The following is a 24,265-nucleotide window of genomic DNA, read 5'->3' as shown; positions in this document are numbered from 1 at the left end:
GTCATCCTGCCCCAGGGCAGCTGTGGCTACTTAAGTAGCTTACCGCCACCACAGTGTGAATGTGTGAGTGCATGAATAATGTGTCCATTCCTCTGTGAAGTGTCTTTGAGTGTCTAGAAAAGCGCTATATAAATCTGATGCATTCTTTTTATTCATTCATCCAGTGTGGCTACCAAAGAACAAAGGACTAGCACAAACTAAGGTTTTTGCCTCTGTCCTGTGGCTAGCTCCTGGTCTTGCATGCCACAAGGTTAAATATGAAACCTTGGTTATTTGAAAGAATATGGTTAATTCAAATCAAATATATATTTCTGGAGGTTAAGCTGATACTTTTTGAAGCTAGACCAGGTTCTTTTCCTTTTTCCAAGTTACTCACGAGCAGCCGTGGAGCTAGTAGACCAAAGCAGCAATCATAATTGTCATGCAAGTAGCAATGATCTTAACACCGTATGCAGGACCATAACTTTAAAAAATTAATGTTTTATTTTAAGACATATTCATTAATCCCTGGAGGGGTACATTTTTAGTAGTTCACTGTGTTATGTGTTATTCTACATTTGTTACACTGATGAGTGAAAGATGTGACCACTGCTCTACACGGCAGTCATTTTATGGCAGTGTGTCATAATGCCCTCAGCCGTTATTTAATTGGCATCACAATTAAATAGTGGACAGTACTGCTGCCTTACAGTCAGGAGATCAAGTTTGTATGTTCTCCCCGTAATTGTACTGGTTATGGCCGGATACTCTGGTTTCCTGCCGCAGCCCCAAAACATACATGTTCGGGGGAAACTGAAGATGCAAAAACACCCATAGGTGTAAACCCAAGTGTGAATTATTGTCTGTCTGTATGTACCCAGCAATTGGCTGGCGACCAGTCCAGGGTGTACCCTGCCTCACACCCACACAGCTGGGATAGGCTCCAGCTCACCAGCTATCCTTGTGAGGACAAGCGCTAATGGATTATTTTCATTTTGTTTTATCCAGACAAGGGTGTTGTACAAGGGAAGACGAGTGAATCTGTTTTTCCTGCCTATTTAAAGGCACATTTTATATTGAGTTTCACGCATAAATAGAGATAAAGTCTTCAGCGTTTGAGATTGACAGGGCGTCCTTATAACAACCTTGTGTGTGAATTGCCTGTGGACCACTCTGCCGAGTTAGCTAAATGTTAATTTATGTACCTCATGTTGTGTCTGTACGCATGTCTCGAATATGCTATTAATAGAACATGCTTGGTGGGGGGAGAAGTCAGGGAGGAGGGGGAGTGATTTCCCTGTAGCAAGTGCGCATACAGCAGTGCAGGAAGACGGTGATGTGAATGCTAATATAAGTCACTAGCTAGTCATCTTTTGCCTGCTGGCTCGTAGCCTTGCAGGAATGAGTAGCGTCACTCCTCCCATTTCAGGGATTTCATGGCTGCCGAGGTTGGTCTGCCCTGGAAGAAAGCCTCCCACTCAAGGCAGAGCAGAGGACACTCTACCCCGAACGTCCTTGAGAAATGAATCGTGTAGTGACCAGGGATCTCTGTCATTTAGAGGGCAGCACAGCAGTAATGTAGAAAGGCAGTGATGTGTTTGATGTTACATCTAGTCTAGAATTATTTTTTTACCGAATTTGGCAAAACAGTTTTACTCCAGCATATAATACTATAATGAACAACATTAATCAGTTAAACGTGGTACATGTACATTACACCACAACTGGCCGTCCACAAATGCTGTACAGTATCTCAAACTAATAGCATAGAACCTTTAATGGAGCTGCTGAATATTGCAAGAAGTACGCTGAGCCCCACTACTGTGATAAGTGTGGACTGTCTCTGTCTTTCAGAACCAAAGATCAATGCCTCGGATCAGATCATCCTGCCGGCGGACTCCCCTGGCATACCGGTTACTCTACATTGCAACCTTACCACCGCCCACACCGCACATACGGAGAGCTTCTGGGTGAAGAATGGACGGGAGATTGCCAACACGCGGACCGAGCAGAGGAGCACAGCGTACAGGTGCGTCTTTCAAGACTGGGTCATGTCGAAAATACTAATGAAAAGCGAATTAAAGGTCCAAATTGGTATACATTGTCAAGAAAAAGGCAGATTGTCTTTCTGACAATAGACCTTCTGATTTGAATTGCCTGCCTGAATGTTTCCGCAATGAAACTTGTGTTAATTGTCTTCTTTGGACAAGCTTATTATGAACTTAAAGTATACTTAAAGTGATAAACCCTGGCCTTCGGTACTAACTCATTTTAACTTTGCACTGTCACAAAGGATCACCAATGGAGCACAAAGCCACTGTCGCCCCTGTAGACAAACCACAGACTCTCCCTAGCCACAAGATAGGGCCAATTGGTCACTTCCTTGTCACATTACATCAGTGATACTCATAAAATTACGGCTAATATGCCCATGGTTCCCTTCTCTGCAGAATCCTGAGCTGCTGCTCTGTAATATCCCAGCGTCATGCCAACACATTGTACTACAGGCTCTCTGGTCCTCCGGGAGCCATGCTGCTGTAGTCCCAAATAATTAGTAGTAGTTTACTTCATAGATTTGAGCAACTAGCAGTTTTAAGATATAGGATTAATTTTTTCTGTCTTGTTGCAGAATTGGTAAACCACGGGCAGATGATTCTGGGGAATACATGTGTGTATACACATTCGAAATGGCTCCGAATGCAAACGCAACCATTGAAGTAAAAGGTAAGATTCTTGTATTGTATAACTGCATAATCGCATAAATAACAAAATGGGGAACAAAGTTGATCCAAGGTAGGAAAATGTGCTCTTCATCAATCATTTAGACATAATAATAATACACAAACACAAGTGCACATAGTTTTACATCGAATGACGACAAACCAGAGGAGATTCTAACCTAAGCTAATGCAATAGTCATAATTATAGCTGAGCGTGTCTTCCTGTGCCGTGTGATGACATTCTTATGCCGCTGTGCAAACGACCTTGTTGTGCGCTGTCTGTAAACACGAAATCTTGTTTGTCGGGACCGTCTGTGTATTAATATTGTACCGCAAGAGATAACGATATGAGACATTGTAATATTGATATTCTGTCCCACCTCTGACAACAGCAGCTTTAATTGGAGCTTTTGACATGCCATTGTTGCCCTGCGATTGACTGGTGACCAGTCTAGGGTCTACCAATCTAGCCTAAATTCAAACGTAACCCTAATGAGGACAAGCAATAGGTCAAGCTGTATAGGAAATGGTGGGGTGGATGGATGGACGGACAGACAAGCACTCGCTAGTTTCCTACTGAGCCGTAGCAAGATAAAGATGTCCTAGAAAAGTTAACAACCCGAGGCTGTGTGAAGTGACTCCTTGTTGACAAAGATGTTTGAACTCATCCTGTGCAACGGTTATGACAGGAAGCTTTCCTGAGGCGGTTGTCACTCTTGGCTTTCGCTCAGATAACGGTCTTAACAAAATGGACAGGCGACCGCGAATGTTCAGCAGACATGCAAAGAGGGAGCTCACCTGCAGGGCATTTTAGGGCCACTTGTCAAAATAGAAGCGCTCTTGTGATTTTGTGATTGAAATCGGTGTTATCAAAGGACTGATTAAAAGGTTATGTAAACAGTGTCTATATTAGCTAGAAAAGCTGACCAATCGAGATAACTCATATGCTGTACCACACAAGCTGACAGCCAAGCCGTCGCCTCGAATAAGCAATCTTCCCTGAGAAAAGGGCAAGCGAAGACCCCGTTCAAGAGAAGCTTGCCTGCGTGCGGTACATAAGCCAATTTGCTGTGGCATGGCTAGGCTGCATACTGAGCATGCCCTGCCTCTTATTCCGTGGTTGTCTTAGAGCGCTGCCTGATTGCATAACATGGGTGATGAGTATGTGTGTGTTCTGCTATTTACTGGCTCAAGAGCTGACGGGACTCGCGTCCGTTCAAAGTGAAGTGTCCTGGCTGTCGCCGGGGCTGCAGGGCTGTGACTGTTGAGTCTTTCTATGCGTCTCCCCGGAGAAAAATACTTTTGCACTCTGTGACCAGTCTTTTAGCTGGTCACAGAGTGCATGAGTTTGTCATTTATGTTCATTAATGTTAGAAGAAGCTACTGCCAGATTGATAACATTATCATCACTATCCCCAAATGCTCTTTTTAATTTTCTCAAAGTGTTTGCAATCTTTTGTGACCTAGGTAGAGAGCCCGCTGTTATGCTAGCCAGCTTTGCACTGTGCTTCTTGGCAACCAATTGCTGAGATCCCTCGCCTACAGTGTCCTTGGCACACTCATCCTTGCAGGACTCAGCTCTAGAGGCAACAGATGGAGGCTTCTGTGATGTTGTAGGATTAAGCCTGTGAATCCTGTCCCAGCCATCTCTGTTGCAGCACAGGAGTTTATTGTCTGCGATAGTAAGCTCACTGCCATTACACATTTGGTATCTCAAAAAGCCCTAACCTGCTGAATGATAATGCCATTTACTCATGGAATATTCCAGCTTTTATCCGTTATCAATAATAGTACTATGCAAAGTCATAGTTGTGGTGTTAGCAATGCTAATCTGAAAAAAAATTAAGGAATTTTATTGAAACATACCTCAAACAAATCAATGGTTAACAAACATAAAAATAAAAAAAATAAACAGCTGTGGGCGTACCCCAATATCTGTTTGTCTGGTAATATTTAAGAGGCTAATGATTAAATGCTAAAATGCTAAGAATTGGTTTACTAACATGAACCAGATGGCATCTCTAACCGTAGTTAATTTTGTTTTTTTGTTCCTCTTTCTGGTTTATTAGTTCGTAGGCCACATTATAGTTCATGGAAGAATATGAACCAACTTGTAATGTCAATTTGGGACATGGTGCGCCTCATTGGAGAGGTGCTGATGTCTACAGATATGGGTACAATTCTTCGGTTCTAATATTTGGTATGCCAAATTTGGTATGGTATAGCCAATCAAAAGTTTTCATTATTAGACGTCAGGTAAGATTTCAAGAGGCGAATGAGACCCGATGAAATGCTAAATTTCTAACATATATACAGATAGAAAATGACCATACTTTTGTTTGTTGTCCATCTGGTTCATTAGGTAGTTGGCTACTTCCTGGTTGGAGAACGCGAGATAGTGGTTTACCATTATGATTCAGGAAGCTAAAGGGATGCTTTAATTCCATAAACACTTGAACGGAAATAGCAGAAATTTTTCATTCTAACTGTATCTGTCCAATTATTTACAATGTCAAAATGTCTGCTGTAAACAAGGTCATTTTAACAACAAAGCTAACGGTGGCCTAAAACTTTTGGACAGTCCTCTGTATCATCACAAGCAGATCAGATTGACAGCTGCCAATAGAGGATTTAATTTAACTGTCTCTCAGTCATCCGATGACATCCTAATGCATATCCCTCCTCCCTGACAGCTATGACCCCGACCCCTCCTCAAAAGTCCACACTCTTTATCTCCGCTTGGCACAAGCAGTTTAATAATTGCGGGAGTGTGAAATTGAGGTTTCTGCTGGTTTGCCGCCACTTTGGACAGTTGTCTCCATGCCGTCACTCGTTGACATAATACAAGGCAGGGATAAGGCGCAAATGAGCTTGGCCACTCCTCTGCTCAGAGCAGCACGTGGGCTCCATAATTAGAGTGGGGGTGATGTCACCAAAGAGCTCAGACCCCCCTCTTGCTCCATTATCCATGTACAGCTGAGAAAAATGATCACTCGGGGTCTTATCCTGCTTAATTGCATGGAAGGAATTATTGTAATTTTGGGGGATTAGTGGCAGAGCGGTTATCCTCTCACCGTGCAGAGTCAAATGAAGAGTCTCACCTGTTCTATTGGCAGATTGTTGTGATTTGGCGCATGGCCTCAGTGACTTTTTCTAACCCCAGTCTTGAATAGACATTATCTCAGTCTTGTTCCTTTTGCATTGCATTTCTTTTGTGGAATTCACTTTGGAGTTTTTGAATTAGAACATCTGGAGGCTCTAATACATCACCGATCCCTCGTTCTCATGACCTCAATATGATTCATCATGTCACCCCCTCCATATTGCAGTGTGATCTTCCTCATTGCAGGGATTTAGTCGTGCTGGTAGACCAAAACTATATATTTTATTGGTCAGAAAGTCTGTCAAAGGTTTTCCATCTCTTTGCAAAAATAAAAAAGGGTAACTCCGTATAAAAGATAGTGTTAAGTGTTAAACTGCCCTGTGATTAACTGGTGACCTTTCCAAAGTGTGCCCTGCCTTACCCCCAAAGTCAGCTGGGATAGGCTCCAGTTCACCCACGTCCCTAATTAGGACAAGCACTGTTGAAATTGGATGGATTGGTAGCAACAGTCGAGGTCTTTTTAGAATCCTTGATTTTTTATTTTTTGTTTTAAAATCAGACGGTATAAAGTTGAAATACACAGGAACCTTAAACACACTTTGTTCCATCCATGATGCTGGCTGACATAATAATAATAATAGAACACAAATCATAACATACAGTATAAAATGAATTAATTTACTCCAGAGTCCAACTGCACCATAATTAAGCCTAACTCCACAGACATTTTCAATGTAATATTTACTGTCATACAAACATACAGAAAGTTAACCGCAGTAAAATAAAACTGCAGTAAAATAATGAAAAACTAGTCACGCTTTCAACGCATAATTGAAGTTAAATAGTAAGGTGTTTATGGAATGATACTGTCCTCTAGTGGCACTTAATAGGAATGAGTTAATTTGAGTTTCGTAGTTTTCAGTGTAGTACAGATTCTTGCACAAAAAGGTTTCTCTGGTCATGTCCATACTAGCCATTAACTTCATGTGAGTATCTGTTTGGTAAAAGCTGGCAGAAAACACAAACATTCATTTGACTTTGAAGGTATATTTTTCTAGGAAAATGTGGTTAAACTCTGAACTGTGTCACATTGTGGCGTGTACAACTTGGAAAGTTTGACTCGATATAATACAAGGTATTAAATACAATATTAGACACTGACAGCATTTTCCGTACTGATCACAGATGAACAAAGAAGGAATGCTTCAAGACTTTTCGCAATGTATGACATATACATGTTAAAGGTGTCTACAATGTATTTTTAAACTTTTTGCAAACCAAAACAATCATGCCTTGTTTTACACCTTGCTCTTCTACTTCTGTTGAACGTATCATAATTCTCCAGGCTTATCTCATTCATTTTTATCTCATATCATAGCAAAACCTGTTATCACCGGCCACAAACGAAGCGAAAATAAAAATGAGGGGGAAAACGCGATGCTTTACTGCAAGTCGGTTGGGTATCCGCATCCTACCTGGACATGGCGTAAACTGGAAGGGACGTCCTCCACGGTAAGATACTTAGATTACAAATGCCAGATAAAGTTGAATATTATAATGTATTTTTTGCATTAACGAAGCACTTTAACCCTTTCAGGAGATTGACAACTCCACTGGACGCTTCTTCATCACAAGTCAAGACAACTACACAGAGCTGAACATCATAAACCTTGATATAAACACAGATCCTGGGAAGTACGAGTGCAATGCATCCAATGCCATCGGGACAACTGCTGAAATCACCATTCTACGGGTGCGAAGCCATCTTGCGCCGCTTTGGCCGTTCTTGGGCGTGCTCGCGGAAATTATCATCCTCGTAGTCATCATCGTCGTGTATGAGAAACGCAAGAGGCCAGATGACATTATTGATGGTAAGAGACACCATTTCCGACTGTAATCTCTGTTTACTGTATTTCTTTGCTATTTTTGTGTGCTGCCTTACAATAAGAAGAACAAATGTCCTGTTCAAAACTGAGATCCGATTTCGAGGAATAACTTGTGATCTAATATGATAAAATTACAATCGAGCAATTATGTCATAAACAATGTATTAGGAAAAACATCTACAATGTATCATAGATATTTATGAAGATCTCTTTTCCAAAATGAGATGATAGCCAAATTCTTCATCTTGCCATTCATGTGTAGATTATTAACATGTTCAGAGCCAATTCATTGTTTCAACAGTTTAAAATTCAGGCTTGTCAAATGTGTAGGTCCTGTTAGATCAATTTCAAATAACATTTGGAAAAGAGCTCTTCATGTGACTAAAGAATGAAAAATATATGAAAGGTCTTCATTCGCAACTATAAAAAAAAACATTTCAATTTTCCATAATAGGATGATAAATCACTGACGTCCAATTAATGGGTCCTTTTTTTGTATTGTATAAAATAACACCGATGACTTATTAGATTTAGCATCAGATAAAGTCTGTACTTTGTCAATCTGTTTTCTGTCATCATTGTACATGATGCATTTTAAGTTTTAAAATGTTTACTGTTTTACACAAACTGACACTTCAGAGAGTATGCATGCATTTTCCTTTTAAATGATATAACTTTGACAAGCTGATGATGCTATAAATGTTTTTATCATTATTTTAAATTGACTTCTGCATGTTTAAAAGACCAAGTGCTACAAAAACATTTGCAAAATGATAACCCTTAGCCAATTCTTGGCAAAATAAAGTGAACTGTGCTTTGAGTAACTTAAGTTAAAAGCACAAAATAGTTAAACATTTTCATTATTTGCTTAGGTACACAATGATGACAGGACAACAGAGTCAAAGTCAGAAGACAAACTTGAATATGGTGATGCCGGTCTATTGATACTGTACCTACTAGTAGGATAAGAATGCAAAATATGATATTTCGTTATGCCCCCAAATATAAACATGACCTAAAGCAGGGCATAATAAGGATTCACCATCGTAAATACTGAACGTGTTTAAAATTTACGATTGTTGGCCCAGACTGTTTACCGAGCAGATTGGGGAAGAAAAAAATCACTTTGAACACATTGCCACCCACAAGATAATTGCTCACGATAATCTTGTAGAGGCATCCGAGAATTGGGCCATTGCTGACTTAGATTGTAAGGGAGAGAAAATGCCGAACTTTTACCGCTTGTTGGTATGTGTGTGCCCTGCTTAAGTATCTATTATCGCCTGCTTACTGGCCTCAGTCGTGATGTGTCGAAAAGAAACCAGAAGTATTGCCTCACGTAATCCCCGTGCGAGACGCATACAAATATGACCTTTAGGGATTCACATTAGGTAAACGAGAGGAGAACTACCCTTTTGAGTTGGTGTTGTTCCTTTGACTGACAGCAATGGTAACAATGGTGTTGATGATATATTGTACATATCAACTGAGATGTGTAACAATTGGTTACTATTCTTCCCTTCCACTTCTTTCGAAATGGCTCCATAATCTAAATGGGTGGTAAGTGAGAGATTCTGCATGGTCCTAGAGATGTATTTTATGAGTTGTTTTTAACAAGCCTACTGTCCATTGCCCCAAAAGCTCAAGTGTGAATTTGGCTCTATCTTGGTGTTTGTTAAATGTTTGATCTACCATCCGAGATTCAATATTCCTCAAACAATGTAATATTAGGTTATGCAAGTGCTCAAGCAAATAAACAAAAAATGCTTTGCATGCCTCCCTTCGCAATAACATTTGAAGCCTTCTGTGTTGCCGCATCGCACAAGCTGGGTTTGAGTGTGGGCGGACACACTGTAAACAGGCAGGTAAACAACGCCTGCGAACACAACTTTGTATTAAAACGCTCAACCCTGCAGCAAAAAGCTTCAGGAAAACGTTTTACAGGCTGAGACTGAACATTATGTCTTGAAATCTGATTTAAAAAAAAAATAGAACTGATTTGAAATTCAAATAACATTTCTCAATATATTAAACCACAATGCGCCTTTCAAACTGTCTTATGCTTCCGGTGGAGCCCAAATCCCGAGGACGCGGCCGCTTGGAAATGTCTCAAAACCCCAAAGGCACCCCCGAGTCAACAAAGGTTACGTCTAACCTTTATTAATGCTTTATCGTCTTCAAAATTCAACATACGACTACAGCCCCATTATACTAAAACAGAACAGCGACAGGCCCTACTGTCATTATGGATCACAGTGGCGCAACCAAACACTTGAATACAGCCCAAACAAAGCTGCAGGGTACATCTTGCTTTTGTTGTTTTAAAGCAAACAAAGAATATTTACTCGGGCAAATCTGAAAGGAATATTAAACAGCTATATTTTGGCTAGACTTGGGGTGCTCTTCTGATCATTTGATCAGCTGCAAATTGACAACATTCAATAACGGTATAATATCCGTTTGAGTTAAAGTTAGGTAGCATACTTAGCATAAAAGGATTGGTCACTGTGCATGCAAGTCTTTTTGGAAGAAAAAAAATACAATAGAACATCTAAAGCTGAAAGCCCAACATGTCGTATTGCACAACATAAGGTGCAAATTTGGGAGAAATAGTCAAGCATGCATCAAAAGACTAACTCTACTGTATTAGACAATATTTATCATGAAAGGAATTAGGATGCAGATTTAGTTTGATTAATGCACATTATGGGGTGTTATGTGGTGCAGATGTATTCATAACTGCATAAAGATTCTATAGAAAAGAAAATATACTTAAAAAGTCACTGACTTATTTGACATCCAAGAAGTGGGCGGAAATTCTTCCAAATCTTTGAGGCAAAGAACTTTACAAGTATTAAAACACATTACAGATCCTCCATGTACTCAGCAACAGCTAACAATAGCCGCCGGAACAAATGCCTTAAAAATAAAATGTTATTTATCTATGATCTATTTTTAAGAAGTATTTTCTTCTCTGAAAATAACACAACAATGTTGCGGTTAACAAGCATCTGCCATCATCCAGGGACAAACAACAAAGTAATAATAAAACACTTGAGTAAAATAAAACACTTGCACACATCAAAGCATACACAGCTCAAGTAAAGTGTGTGCATGGCCTTCAGTTGGTTTCATCCACCGGAAAAATGAAGCGATTAACGTGGATTATATTTGCTATGTTTATGCCATTCAAATCAGCAGTGAGGGCTCTCAGCTCACGAGGCACAGCCTCTCTAAAATCTCCTTTTCGCATCCCAGATTCCCGCCGGTTTTGGCCCCCTGTCTGCGTGCATTATGACTTGCTGTATTTGAACACTTCTCATGCTCCACAGCCAAGGGCTCTGAGGCAGAGGCTCACATTTATACCCTGTGTTTCAAATCTAGTCGCTTGGGATTTTTACTGTGTGATCATTTTGGCATAAAAAAAAAGAAGAACAATGTGAAAATGCATCATTTGTAAAATAACATCCATCGTAAACAAAAGTGATCATGTTGATACCGCTGTCACACAGTAAAAATCTGTTATTTGTCATGTGCTTGCAGAGGCAGTATAGTAAACACAGCTTGTGTGGCGTATGCATAGGAGGTGAGAAAACGGTGGCATATGCAAAAAGACATCCCGCACAAAATGATCGCAACGCCATGTTTGATGACTAACAATATGACTGCTGTATTACTCTGCTTCATATTAACGCCATGGAATGCTGCTATAACGCTGCCGATCTGCGACTTTGTAACTGCATGTAGCTGTTTACTCACCCAGTGACACGTTTGCATCTATATGCCAAAACACCAAACACCTGATTGCTTGATAGAAAAATTGTGTCCTAAATTCAAATTAACAGACCTAGTAAGGCTTTGATGTCATGCCATTTGCTTAGCTAACACAGTTTTCGCCGTTCTGAAGAAACATGATTCGGTTATACCGATTCAAATGAATTGTATCCTTGGTTGAAACGTGGCTTGACACTTTAGTTCTCTTTTCTATGATGTTTCTCAATGTAATGTTGAAATTACGGCCTTTCAAGATAATAATAATACTAATAATGAACCGCTCACTGAAAGAATGTATGACTATACTTGTTCAAAGAATGATTTATGAATGAATTACGAATCGGCAGTAAATGCAGAGATTCTTACTGTGTCGTGCTGTAGGGAAATCATAAAACCACTATGAAGATGCTGGAAGCTCAAAAAAGATCCGCGTTATCATACCAAATTGGTCACAATAGCTCATTTGTGTGTTTTTTTCTTTCCCTTTTTTGGCCTTTTAAAAATCACTGTGATATTGCTGTGTGTAATTAAAAGGCGGTTTGAAATGAGCCATCTGCAAGCCTCCTACATGTACGCTCAATCTGAAAATGAATAGCAACCCCAAGGGTTCAAACTAGAGGCAGCTTTAACCATCACAGTGTTGTCAAATTCCACTACTTAAACGTTATATCACTGCGGGCCGTTTTACCACGCTAATATAGTTGTGCAGCATTACCGCCTTCCAAGAATCCACATCTTCAAATGTATCCTTTTAATTTGACACAGTTTGCGCATAGGACACCGCTGACTTGTGTGATTTCAGAGCTTATCACGAGTGCACGGCTGTGTCACACCACCATTCAAAGCAATCTGTTCTCTCAGCAAACGTTCACGCTTGATGATTCGGTGGCCTATATTGAGCAACTTTGGAGCATTTCTAAATAGATTTTTTTCCCTCTTTTTTGACGCCTCAGTGAAATAGCTACCTGTGCAAAGTTGATGTGCTAGATTTGACATATATTCTTTTATTACCTTTCTCTCACGTTTGTCTCTTGTTTGTTTTTCATTCCCTGTTCTCCCCGTCAAAGATGATGAGCCAGTTGGACCAATGTAAGTCAAAAGATCTACACACATACAGTATTTCCTCAAAAAGTGGCTGTCCCTCAAACAGATGCCATTCCCCAATTAGCCTGATGTGTCGTGCTCAAGACATGAAGAAGAAAATATATTAACAACTGTAATAAACACACTATCATTTATATGCAGACGACTGCTGAATCCACTTGAACTCTGTTGCTAACCTAAACCGAAGCATCAAAGCACGTAAATAGTCTCTCAGAGGAATTAAAGTGTGGAGTCTTGCTATATCTAAACAAGTTCCCTGTGCAGTCTTCAAGATGATCTTATGTTAACCTCCAGAGTAACATTTCGAGATATTGAAGAGGAAACCGCGCAATATTGTAAACTTTGATAAATATTTGGTGTTTCCATTTTTGTGTCTAGTCTTCTATTTGCCAAAATAATTCCACTGGTTAATTTTAATACTCGTCAAACTCATTTTAAAAAGATGCAAAAAAAAGTCTCCCTTTATCTAATTTAATAGATTGGGCTATTGTTTGTGAAAATACACTCCTGTATTTCATACTGTGTTTTGACCTGTTTCTTTACCTTCATGTTTTCTAAACCCTACCTGCTTCTTTCAGGAAAACCAATTCTACAAACAACCACAAAGACAAAAACGTCCGCCAAAGGAACACAAAATAAGCAATCAACTCAAGTAAGACATTGTGGAGAGTGATGGTGGGTGCTAAATATAGAACGCGCTGCCGAGGATTATCCGTGGTCATGCCTTCTCTTTATTTTCTCTTCACAGATGAGATGGTGAAACTGCAGGTTTTTTTGGCTACACGGCGGCATTTGAGTTGCGGCCTATCTTGAGGGAGAAAAAAATAAATAAAAGCATATCTTGTCTCTTTTTTACAAGAACCAATATCAGCATAACACTGGCAACAAAGAGCAAACGGAGTGGGAAGTCTTAAAGCATGCCTTGTCGCGTGGAGATTTCAGGATGACGAATTGTGACTACAAATCACTGCAGAGGTGTACGCATTTTTTTCCGATGTGATGTTGATGTCTCCTTAATTGATCTGAATCATGGCCCTCAGATGAGCCGACCCCCTTTTGTAATGACATATCATGTAAACGCATGCATAATAATTACGCAATAGGATACTCAGAATAGACATCTTCTGTTGTTATCCCTCGTGTGACTTTTGTTTTGCATCCCAAAATGTTTTTATAGTCATCCTTATATAAATATGGATATATAAATATGAATTATATATATATATATATAAATAATTATTTATTTATATATAGATATATATACAGTATGTGTCTTTTTTTCCTCTTGAACATTTGTACAGCATATCATGGTCATTTAATGTTTAATTTTGTGACGACAAAGTCCACTTTTAATAGAACTTTTATCGTGAAGCAAGGGCTTCAGTGACTGGCAGTATTTAAAATTTAAGAGAGTGAATACAGAAAATGAATAATGTGTGTTTAACAAGCTAAATATCAATGGTATGTGTATTACTTTAATTTCCTTTTGAGAGTAACTTAGGGTGTCTTGTATATGTTGCAGTATGAGTGTTCAAATGATAGGAAATCTGTAAAAAAAAAAAAGATATTTTTTTCTAACATTTCCTAATTTAATTACTTTTATTTATTTATTTTTCTTTGACTATATAGCATGGCTATAATCCTATGCAAAATGTATTCTTGAATAGATTAAATGGAGGGCAGTTTGTTTTAATCCGTCAAGCTTTAAAATCGTGGGATCCCTTGGAAGCTGGCATAGCGACATTAACTGCTGTAGCTGCATGACTCCTCCTTTCAATACAGTGTACTGATGATGTGTGTTGCGGTGGGAAACGGACCTGCATTGATGTGAGAACAGAGGGACCAGAGTATATAGCCACGATCAAACATGAAAAAGACCAATATTTTTTTTCTGAATAAAAAATAAATAAATCAAAAATGAACTTGAGTTTTGTTAAAGCTGTGTTAATCTTATCAACAATCTGAAATGTCCTAAATTTCAATGCACGACCACAACGCTGTTGACTTTGGCAGCGCAAAGCGAGTGAACTCCTACGTAAGGAGCGGCGTGGGAAAAACAGCAAACAAACACAAAAGCACAGTGCTGACTTGACCTTCTCTCTGCCTTCAAGTTGTTACTGATGATTCATTCTTCGAGTATTTTCCTTAGCTCGCCTTCCACCTGCTCCACCAAAGCTGGGAAGCTGGGATCCAACAGACAAACGCGCACAAAGGCGTCCAGGTCTCTGGGTTCTGAAGATGCGTGACGGTACAGCGCAGGCAGTGCCAGAGGTGTCCCACCCAAGAGGCTCTATTGAAATTCAATAGGTTATAACAGCGCAACAGGTCCTCCAAACCTCATTTTTGAGGCGATTCCTCCAAATGATCATCAAACTTTGAAAACATGCACTGCACACATGAGATGGCGTAGGGAAAAAAGTTTCATAATTCAGCGGAGCCCATCTGTTTAGGATATATTCTTCTGATTGGCGCTCATTTGGGCTAACTCCCTTAGTTGGAGATTGTCAAAGTACAAGCCCTGGAATTTTGTAATACAGCCGACTCCAATTTCTGACTTTTTCGTGTATCCTGTAATAATAAACATCTCCACCAAATTTCATGTAGATAAATGAAACTAGTGTCAGAGGCTAAATGTTTCAGATTTTTCATGGGGCTCTACTGAGTGGATTTTGGAGAGTTGCGTTTAGGACCCCTAAAATACGCACATTTTTAATTGCTTCTCAGGCCTTAAATACACATCAACATGTTACTAATTAACAATTCTACCTTGTTGAGAGACAAGATGCCACGAAAGACTAAATAATTAGTATAAACTGTCGATTGATTGACTATTGGGAAAATTAACCTCATTTGGGGGATCATTTTTTTAAGGCCTTCATTGCCCCAGCCGACCCTGTAGTTGACTATTAGTTGGCTAGTATTTAGCTGAAGATGACTCATATCAAATACCTGGACAAGACGCTTGATGGATAGTGATCCATGGACAACCTCCGGTTCAGCTCCGGCCGCCTCACCCTGCTGTGGACACTGCTTCAAACACAAAAAAAAATGAGAACGATGAAGGAAAGACGCAGCACGTCGCGAGTCCAATCAATTGGCTTCGTTACGAATTGAAAAATATCCCACTCGCATCCCCTCTCGCAGCTCTTTCATCTGCGCTGGGAACTCCTTCGGTGTGTCTGTTCACCAAAAGGTCACATTACACCCTGTTGGTACGGTGCACACTTTTATGCCCCTCACATGGAATTAGCTCACAATCCAGCGTTAGAGTCAATGTGTTCCAAAACAGGACCAATAGTCGTACGGTGTCAATGTGATTCAGTATCGTTTTTTAATTATTACCATCATTCTAGCAAGGTCAATATTAGTAATCATTAAATAAAATATTTCAATAGCACATTATGGGTCACTTTTAATACCGTAAATATAAGGTGCTAGATAGACTAGTCAAGACCATACTGCATCAGTCCCTCAAGCTACCAGGAGCAATGTGACCTCTAAAGATGACACTATTGTAAATAGCACCATCTAGTGTCGGAGTCCATGAATCTGACCTAGTTGAGACAATCCTGATAAATCAGCTGTCAGATACGATCTCAGTAATAATCACTACAGGGAGACATGCAGTTTGCCTTCAGTATTTAAAAAGATTGCTAAAAAAAGATAATAAATGCATTCATAGCATACTAGATATGATCACAATTCTATTGTATTTCAGTGCAGTCCATTTACAGTTTTGAATGCATCAAAAGGAACCTCATTGCATTCGGTTTATAAATGAGTTCCATTTGCAGAATGAGGGGCAGTCTGTCACTGACCTAAGTTAACACAGGAATGAAGTAGTAAATATTTGTGTAACACTTCTAGGACATAACTATAAGACAAGTGAAAAACAGTTGATACGGTGGAACGTGCCTTCTTGTGCTGCATCATGACCACATATTTTTAATCCGTGAGCCGCACATAACCTCAAAATGACATAAATTGGCATTGTCATCTAATGGCAGGTTTGAAATAAATGCGGTCGTACCAGTATGTGAAACACCTTTTGTGATATTTTGAAGTTTGTTTGGCCAACATTTTTGGGGAAAATATGCCTTATAATCATAATTATATCAAGGAATTAACTGTGTGGTTGTTTCTCTTCTTCATTTGTCTTTTTTTCCCCCCTGGAGGCAAGAAAAGAAAAATATATTTCTGAAGTTAGGGTGAAGTAAGCAGCCTAAATGGGGTATATGCCACGGAGGAGGCGGGACTTCAAACTTCCTGGTTTTCACACATTAGCTTTGTTTCCGTTTGCGACATGTGGGCCGCGTCCCAGTTTAGGCCGCGTCCCAGTTCTCGCGCTTGCGCCTTTGTGCCTCTCGGTTGCGCGTTCCCGTCGGCGGGTGCGAGTGTGTAGTGTGTGTCTCAGTTGTCCGAAGCATTTCAAAGAGTTGGTTGGGTGGCACAGGTGTGGGGGTGCGAGTGTTCGAATGCGGCCATCTGTGGCCGGAAACGATGCTGATGTGTGAAACCCGGAAGTCGGAAGACCGTGGCATCTACCCCATAAAAGTGTTCAAGTCCCTTTTGTCCAGACTGTTAACAAGTGTCTTAATGCAAATGATGGCCATTCGTAATGTGGATGACTAATTGTATATTATAAGTATTTCTGAGGCTATTATTCTTATATGTGGGGAAAAAAGGACTGATTTGGCACTTCTGTAACTGGTGTCACGCATTTGAGACCATCTTTTGTAGTGTTTGACAAGTAGAAGCACTGAGTCAGGATGTAGATTGTTTTAGTGTGTATTATCTTACATTACCAGTTGATTGGGAAGCAGAGAGTACTAGTGGTTAAAATGTCTACCTCACAGTTCTAAAGTTCAGGCTTCAAACCTGAGTTTGCATGTTCTTTCCATGTTCATGTTTACGTGGGCTTTCTGAAAATCAATCATATGACATGGGAATGATTGTATCCAATCTTTGAGGAAAAACTGTACAATTATCACATACATTTTATTTTATTTAAAATGAAATAAACTGCAAAATGGGTCACCTGTGTCACCGGTGCAGGGACATCAGTGGGTGGCTGATTAGTTGGCGGCAGGGCGTCGTCTAGAGTGTTGACGGGCACATACTCCCGCAGTCTTTCTGCAGCACTTGAGCACTGTTTGATGGCCTGTGCCTTGTTTCTGCCATCAAACTGCATCCTGAACACGCGACCCGATCCCTGAGGACACACGTTCAATCTCGACGCTGTCACTCCCAGCCGCTACGTGAATAATCTCTTTGTTATTTGTTTGTCGCCTTTTTGAAATCAGCATCTCATTAGAAGTAAAAACATTTTTATAGAACAGAAGACAACTAATGTTGCGGGCAATAACTAACAGGGACTAAAAAAAACACATTTTGAAGGGAGCCGCAGTCAAAATGCTCACCTTCACAGTATTGCGAAGCAGCAGGTTGTCTGATTTCTGGTGAACTTTGAGAACTTTGCTGGCACTAATCAAAGGAATTGTCTCCTGCAACAGTAAAAGTGGGGGACATTTATACTTTGTTGATGGAAATCAGCTTTCTGATAAATCTGATGCAAGCATCTCTTCATGTGTTTTTATATTGATTAATGTATGTGCACATTGTCCTTGAACTCAATTTAAAACAAAAACATACGGATTCAGAAGAAAACAAACAAGAAATGATATTATCACATTATCGTGTAGAAAGCGCTATATAAGGTCAGTCCATTTACCATTTATGTCATTCCATGTGCTCCGGCCAAGTGATTACTGTTACTTAAGTTTGTCAGCAGGGGTCTCCATTTTCTCAGTTACTTTTGAGGACATTTTTGGCTCCAAACTGAAATTTATTATGACAGATAGGATTCTGAATACATTTATTTTGAAAGACTAATTCAGAAGACTCATTTGAAAAACTAATTCAGAACTGTTGAATGTAAAAATCCAAAGGTCAACTATTGATTTTAATATACATGAGATGAGATGGGATAGACAGACAGACAGTTTAATTATTTACTATGTTGACTGTGCTAACACATGGTTTGAGGCTGCATTGAGGCATTTGTTAAGATGACAAATCAAATTAAATCTTCCATATACATTTTGGACTGGCATTTGGCTACATTTCCTTAAAGGACCATTGGGGGAATGAATGGTCAATTTATGGATTCATTGTTGCCGTAAAAAAAGAAAAAAGAAAAGGTTCTGAACTCATGTATGAATGCCTATGTCCATCCATTTTCTATAGCACTTGCCCTACTTGGGGTCGAGGGTCAGCTGGAGCCTACACCAGGAAACAATCCCAGGATCCCGATGTCATTGAGATGGATAATGTTTCCCAGAGGAGAATTTACCATAGTGCGGATGTTCTTGAAGTAGTTGTGACTAAAGCAGTATTTGGTGCCTAGTGGTGAGCACGCCTCACAGGCAAGAGATTCTGGGTTTGAATGTTAGCTAAGCCCCACCTGTGTTATGTTAGGTTAAGGTGATTCTAAATATCCGTAGTTGGGAATGTCAGACGACCAGTTCAGGGTGTACCCCGCTTCTCGCCCAAAGTCAGTTGGGATAGAATCCAGTTCACTAGAGATCCTAATAATCGAAAATACTATAGACGGATAAATGCTTCAAGACGCAATTAATCAACAATCAGTTCCACAATTTTTTTATTGATTATGTAATACCCACCCCTAGTAAAAAGTAAACTTTGTCCCTTTTGTAGAGTTCCAGAGTCAAGCCACCTTAAATACCGTCCTGATTTTATTCTGCTGACGACATGTCTACAGCTGGTCCTCTGAAGACCTTAACTAACATCACACTATTCTTTCAAATCCAGAAAATACAGTTCACAGCATCTTTTCCCGCTTGGCCTTATCGTGTGGCCTGTAGGCCCTCCTAAGATGACGATATTTGAAACTTCCCTGAGCGCTTACAGCACCAATCTATAATAGAGAGCTTTATCATCCTGGGCAAAAGCTGACCTGAATATCAGGCTGACTGGTGAACGAAATATATCTGTGACTCAAGACACTGCCTATACTTATTTTGTTTGTTGTCTACACGGCAATGAGCTCCCCCAATAAAAAAAAAAAAAATTAAACACCACTTTTTGTTACATTATTGTTTGGAGGTGTGCTGTGAGATTTTTCCATGTGGCTCAATGGGAAACAAAAAATTCTTTGGATGCTTGCTGAGATGAAGCCTGAGAAGACTTTCAAGATTTGAGGTTCCAGTTCCACTATATTTTACTACTATTGTAATAAATGAAAATGTGATTTGTCAGCCATATTATTGCTGCCAGAAAACAGCCACCATACATGACCAACTATAACGACTATGAGATTATTGTTCATTCCTGCTGTCATTTAGTTGCAGATGATAAAGTCGAGAATCTCCCGGCTCGGCTGATCATTTGGAAATCGACATCACTAATTAATTGCAACGTTATTAAATGTTGCAATCGATAATGCAGGCAATCTGCAGTATAATAACAAGTGTGACACACTATAAATTGCCAGAATTGCGAGCATGACATTTGCAGATGCAGCCAAGCCGTAATTTATTCTGTGAATTACAGAGCAGAGTGGAGGTATGTGGAAAGCAGTTTCATGGATGAGCACATTCCACAGTCAAATGTGTGCATGTGGAACATCAGAATTAATTACTGCAGATTTTAGTATGGCTATGTTGATGTATTCAGGAGACCAAGATTAACATCCAAAGAAGTGATGAGCAGCCAGAAACTTTTACCACTGTTTTTTTTTTGTTTTCGCCTCATCACCGCTAACTGGCTCTGGGAATCCTCCCTCAAGGCGCAGGAGGGATTTTAAGACTCTTTTGTCCCTCCTGACACGCGCCAATCTTAAAACAATTTAACAAACAAAGCATGCGTGGGATTATAACCTTGTTAGCGTTTTTGAAACGTGTTATCGATGGTGTGATACACAAGTAGTCTAAAAATGTACTGTATGTTGGTTTGCACAAGGTCAACACTATAACAATATCGAACAATTAAATTGCCCGGACGATATCGGTAAGAATTATCCTAATTAATCTCTTACCAGGCATTCCTGTCCCTGCAAGACCATCAAGTATCCAGAGTCCACGATCGTGGCGATTATTCCAGGCTCCTTCTTTTTTGTTTCAAATATCTGGGGAAGTGAAAAATAATACATATTACATACAAATTTTGTTTTGTTCGTGAAACATTGTGAAAGAATATATACAGGTATATAATGTCGACATTCGGCAGTTGGCATAACCTAGCAGGACACTTACGACAGAGTGCCCAATAACACATGAAAAATTCGCAAGATGTGCTTTGGGGCCTTTTTTTTTTTAATAGACACTAGTAGTGAAGTTGTGAAAGTTGCGAAATATAGCAACAAAGTTGACAATACTGAGTCACACTAGCTTCATCGCAACACACTAGCTCCAGTTGTCAGCGTAAGGAAAGCCGTATAGAAAACTTCCACCAAAACTGAGTAATTGTTACAAGTTGATGTTAAATGTTCTGTCTTTCTTCATCCTGTGTATATTATAACATAATAATGTCAGGGGCATTTTATTAAGACATCTGGGAACTTTATGTCTCCTTTAAGATGCTTTAATCTCCTAATATTATCAGCAGGTACGTTATTTTTACACCGATTATGGTAAATGGACTGCTTTTTATATTGCGCTTTAGACCATATGGTGCTCAAAGCGCTTTACAATGCCTCACATTCACTCATTCATACACCAGTGGTCGGCTGCTGCCATGTACATTGTCCACTGGGAACAAATTGGGGTTCAGTAGGAAGGACATTTCGACAAGGTCACAAGGGCTGAGGATCAAACCCACAACCTTACGATTTGGAGCCGATCACTCTACCACTAAGCCGTGCCGCATAACTACAGTCTATGCCAGGGATAGGGAATCCTGGTCCTCGAGAGCCACTGTCCCGCCTGTCTTCCATGTCTCCTTCCACCAACACAGCTGGTTTGATGAACAGGATCATTATCAGGCTTCTACAGAGCTTGCTGATGAGCTGTTAATATGAGTCCGCTTTGTTGGAGAAGGGAGACATGGAAAACATGCGGGACAGCGGCTCTCGAGGACCAGGGTTCCCCACCCCTGATCTATGCATTATTTCCTAAGGGGAAGAATTGTTTCAAAATCCATACCAATTAGATGATAACCACAGCTAACTGAGCCCATACATGACACACACACACACACACTTGTCTTTGTATCATTGTGGGGACATCTCATTGACATGATGCATTTCCGAGCCCCTTCCCCTAACTCCAACCATCAAAAATGATTGCCTACCCCCATTCCTTACCCTAACCTCAACCATAACCCAATTCAAACCTAAACTCTAAAACCAAGTCTTGACCCTCAAAAAGAGGTCTAAACTTGTGGGGACCACCAAAATGTCCCTACAATTTCAAGTCGGTCCCCACAAAGGTAGTTAAACCTGGAAAAACACACGTGGATGGGTCCCACAATGTAGCACACAAAGGCACACACACACACCGGGATGTTGATACTTTGCGTCCCACAGCAGGGGAAGCGTGACAGTAAATAATTGAACCAGTAACCACTGTCTCTTTTTTTTCCAGGTCCCGCTATTATGATGCGTTTTGGCTTGCTGTCACCATGTGATAGCTTGCCAAGCAGTTGAGTAAAAACACAGCCAATGTCAATTGTATATAGTGACAGCTACGAGGGAAACAATTCTTAGGAGGCAAGGCAGGATATAAACTGTATTTAATGGACTCATTACATACGTGGCAAAACTGTCTACACTCAGTCAGGCAATTAATCTGTCAGTCAATTTCTCATGTACTACTGATTTAATATCACACAGAGTATTGCTGTAACTTGTGAAATGACATATCCTTTTCTCAGTTTTTTGTGTGCCATGTATGTCGAATGACGGTATTGCTTTCTTACCAACCATCATTTTACATTATGCAAATTGAGATTGGAATTATTCATGTATAAGAACAAAGCACACAAGGAAAATCCGATTTTAAACGATGGTTTCCCTTTCTCTACAAGAACAACAAATGAAAAACAACTCTTATTTTTCCACTTCTGAAATTAGCTTTATTTCTTCTGAAACCAAACAAGCTTTGAAACAAACTGTTTTCCCCAATAAATTTATTGCATCAACTTCCACAAAAAAATAAAAAAAATTTACAAATAGTGTGCAAGTAATTGCTTCCTCTTAAGGGGAAAATAATTTTGTCAAAACATGTACTGTATAATCTTTAATAAATTTAAATGTTCAACGGTTTAAATTAACTGTTAAACTGCAAAGCTCTTGGTGCAGTTGTTTGTTGTCAAGGAGGAACAACACCCCCCCCCCCCCCCTCTTCAGTTCTCCAACAGCCTCTTCTTGCATACAGTTGCAAGTTATGAAAAGCAACCACAGCAAAATACAGTATTTATGTTATGGTCGCACATACTTCGGCTCATTCGTTTTCAAAGTGTAGATCAATAACTGCTTTTGCAACGTATAAATGTACATTCATTTTCAGTGCAATTGACTTTATGATTGGATTCACCTGCACTCCTATCAAACGGAAAACATTGTGAAAATGACTCTCTTTATGTTTTCCGTTTCTTAGGAAGATTTTTTTTTCTATTGCCGTTAGAGCGATTAGAAAAGTCTCTAAACTGCAACACCAACTATGCTTTTGGTTTCCCCCCTCTCTTTTAGCAGCCTTGTTGTTAGTGTAGGCAGTGCACATCAGCGGAAATGTGCTTTGAGCTACCAAAATCCCACAAAAAAATTGACTAAACAATAAATAAATCACTTAGCAAAATAAATTGACATTACAGCCCTATTGGAGCATAATCTAATGGACTGGAAATCGTGAACCTTCCCATCTTTGACTTCTGTGAATTATTATTTTTAAATTGTTATGTACCCACATGAGTATGTATAATTATTATGTAAAACGTATCAGAACCAACAATGTTAATAAAAGCCAGAGCACAACGCTTTCATGCTATATGTCTGCAATTGTTAGCATATTTTTCAAAACTGAAGAACGAGGCTGATGTCACAAGTGTGCGCCCAGTAGTGACTTATTGAAAAGCTGACACATGTGCACTTGCAGCTGAGGTATGTGCTTGAATTAAATATCTTCATAATAATGTAGAATCACAACTACGAGTAACTTTACGAGCAAAAGTGAGACAGGCGTTAGCAAAATGTCGGTAGTAAATTTAGCACAGAGAGGACGCGCGGTTAATCGATATTTACCTTCCAGGATTCCCTCGCGGCTTTCTTACCCGAGCCTGGAATAAGTCGTCCATAACGTTTCAAACTCCACTTCACACTGGTAGCCATTTGAATTAAATTATTAATGTTCTAATTTGAATATTCTGTTTACCAAACAGTCAACAAAAGTGAGTAAGGTTGCGAGGCGAGTGGCGTGGGTTTACGTGACACTGTCTCTGTTGTTGTCGTCGAGTGTTAATAAAGTTATGATTTGTTTCTTCTTTTGTGTAACAAAAACGAAACTTTTACTTCCAGTTTTTAATGTAACACGCTTCATCTAGACAGACAATACGTTTGATTTAGTTTATTAGAAAACGTAACATTTGTGATACATTTCTAGGTAGCTGGTACAGAAAGGGTTCGGATTCATTTCCGGGTTTTGTTGCTGTTCACTTGTTGCTAGGCAGGATTTGCAATCAGATAC

General features: G+C 39.7%; 2 protein-coding genes across 6 annotated transcripts in view; one reads left to right on the top strand and one right to left on the bottom strand.

Moving 5' to 3' along the window:
* Positions 1-14,488, top strand: part of nptnb (neuroplastin b) — a 31,007-nt gene extending 16,519 nt beyond the window's left edge. Inside the window, exons 3-9 of one of the 2 annotated variants that reach the window (XM_086072450.1) lie at positions 1,834-2,008; positions 2,609-2,703; positions 7,181-7,314; positions 7,400-7,673; positions 12,530-12,551; positions 13,145-13,218; positions 13,315-14,488. In XM_086072450.1, the coding sequence (XP_085928576.1) occupies positions 1,834-2,008; positions 2,609-2,703; positions 7,181-7,314; positions 7,400-7,673; positions 12,530-12,551; positions 13,145-13,205 (761 nt within the window). In that variant the 3' untranslated portion in view covers positions 13,206-13,218; positions 13,315-14,488. Of the gene's footprint in view, positions 1-1,833; positions 2,009-2,608; positions 2,704-7,180; positions 7,315-7,399; positions 7,674-12,529; positions 12,552-13,144; positions 13,242-13,314 lie in introns of both variants that reach the window. The other variant, XM_086072451.1, reaches the window with a different exon arrangement.
* Positions 1-24,025, bottom strand: part of rec114 (REC114 meiotic recombination protein) — a 29,660-nt gene extending 5,635 nt beyond the window's left edge. Inside the window, exons 1-6 of one of the 4 annotated variants that reach the window (XM_086072453.1) lie at positions 23,824-24,025; positions 20,623-20,712; positions 17,987-18,070; positions 17,605-17,778; positions 15,516-15,596; positions 14,660-14,856 (exon numbers count right to left, since the gene is read on the bottom strand). In XM_086072453.1, the coding sequence (XP_085928579.1) occupies positions 14,692-14,856; positions 15,516-15,596; positions 17,605-17,778; positions 17,987-18,070; positions 20,623-20,712; positions 23,824-23,910 (681 nt within the window). In that variant the 5' untranslated portion in view covers positions 23,911-24,025 and the 3' untranslated portion in view covers positions 14,660-14,691. Of the gene's footprint in view, positions 1-13,599; positions 14,857-15,515; positions 15,597-17,604; positions 17,779-17,986; positions 18,071-20,622; positions 20,713-23,823 lie in introns of those variants that run through there. The other 3 variants (XM_086072452.1, XM_086072454.1, XM_086072455.1) reach the window with 3 other exon arrangements.
* Between the last annotated feature and the right edge of the window lie 240 nt (positions 24,026-24,265).

This window comes from Leptonotus elevatus, chromosome 3 (genome assembly GCF_054856555.1).
Source record: "Leptonotus elevatus isolate MCC_2025b chromosome 3, RoL_Lele_1.0, whole genome shotgun sequence".
NCBI lineage: Eukaryota > Metazoa > Chordata > Actinopteri > Syngnathiformes > Syngnathidae > Leptonotus > Leptonotus elevatus.
This window is presented reverse-complemented; position numbering and strand designations above follow the sequence as displayed.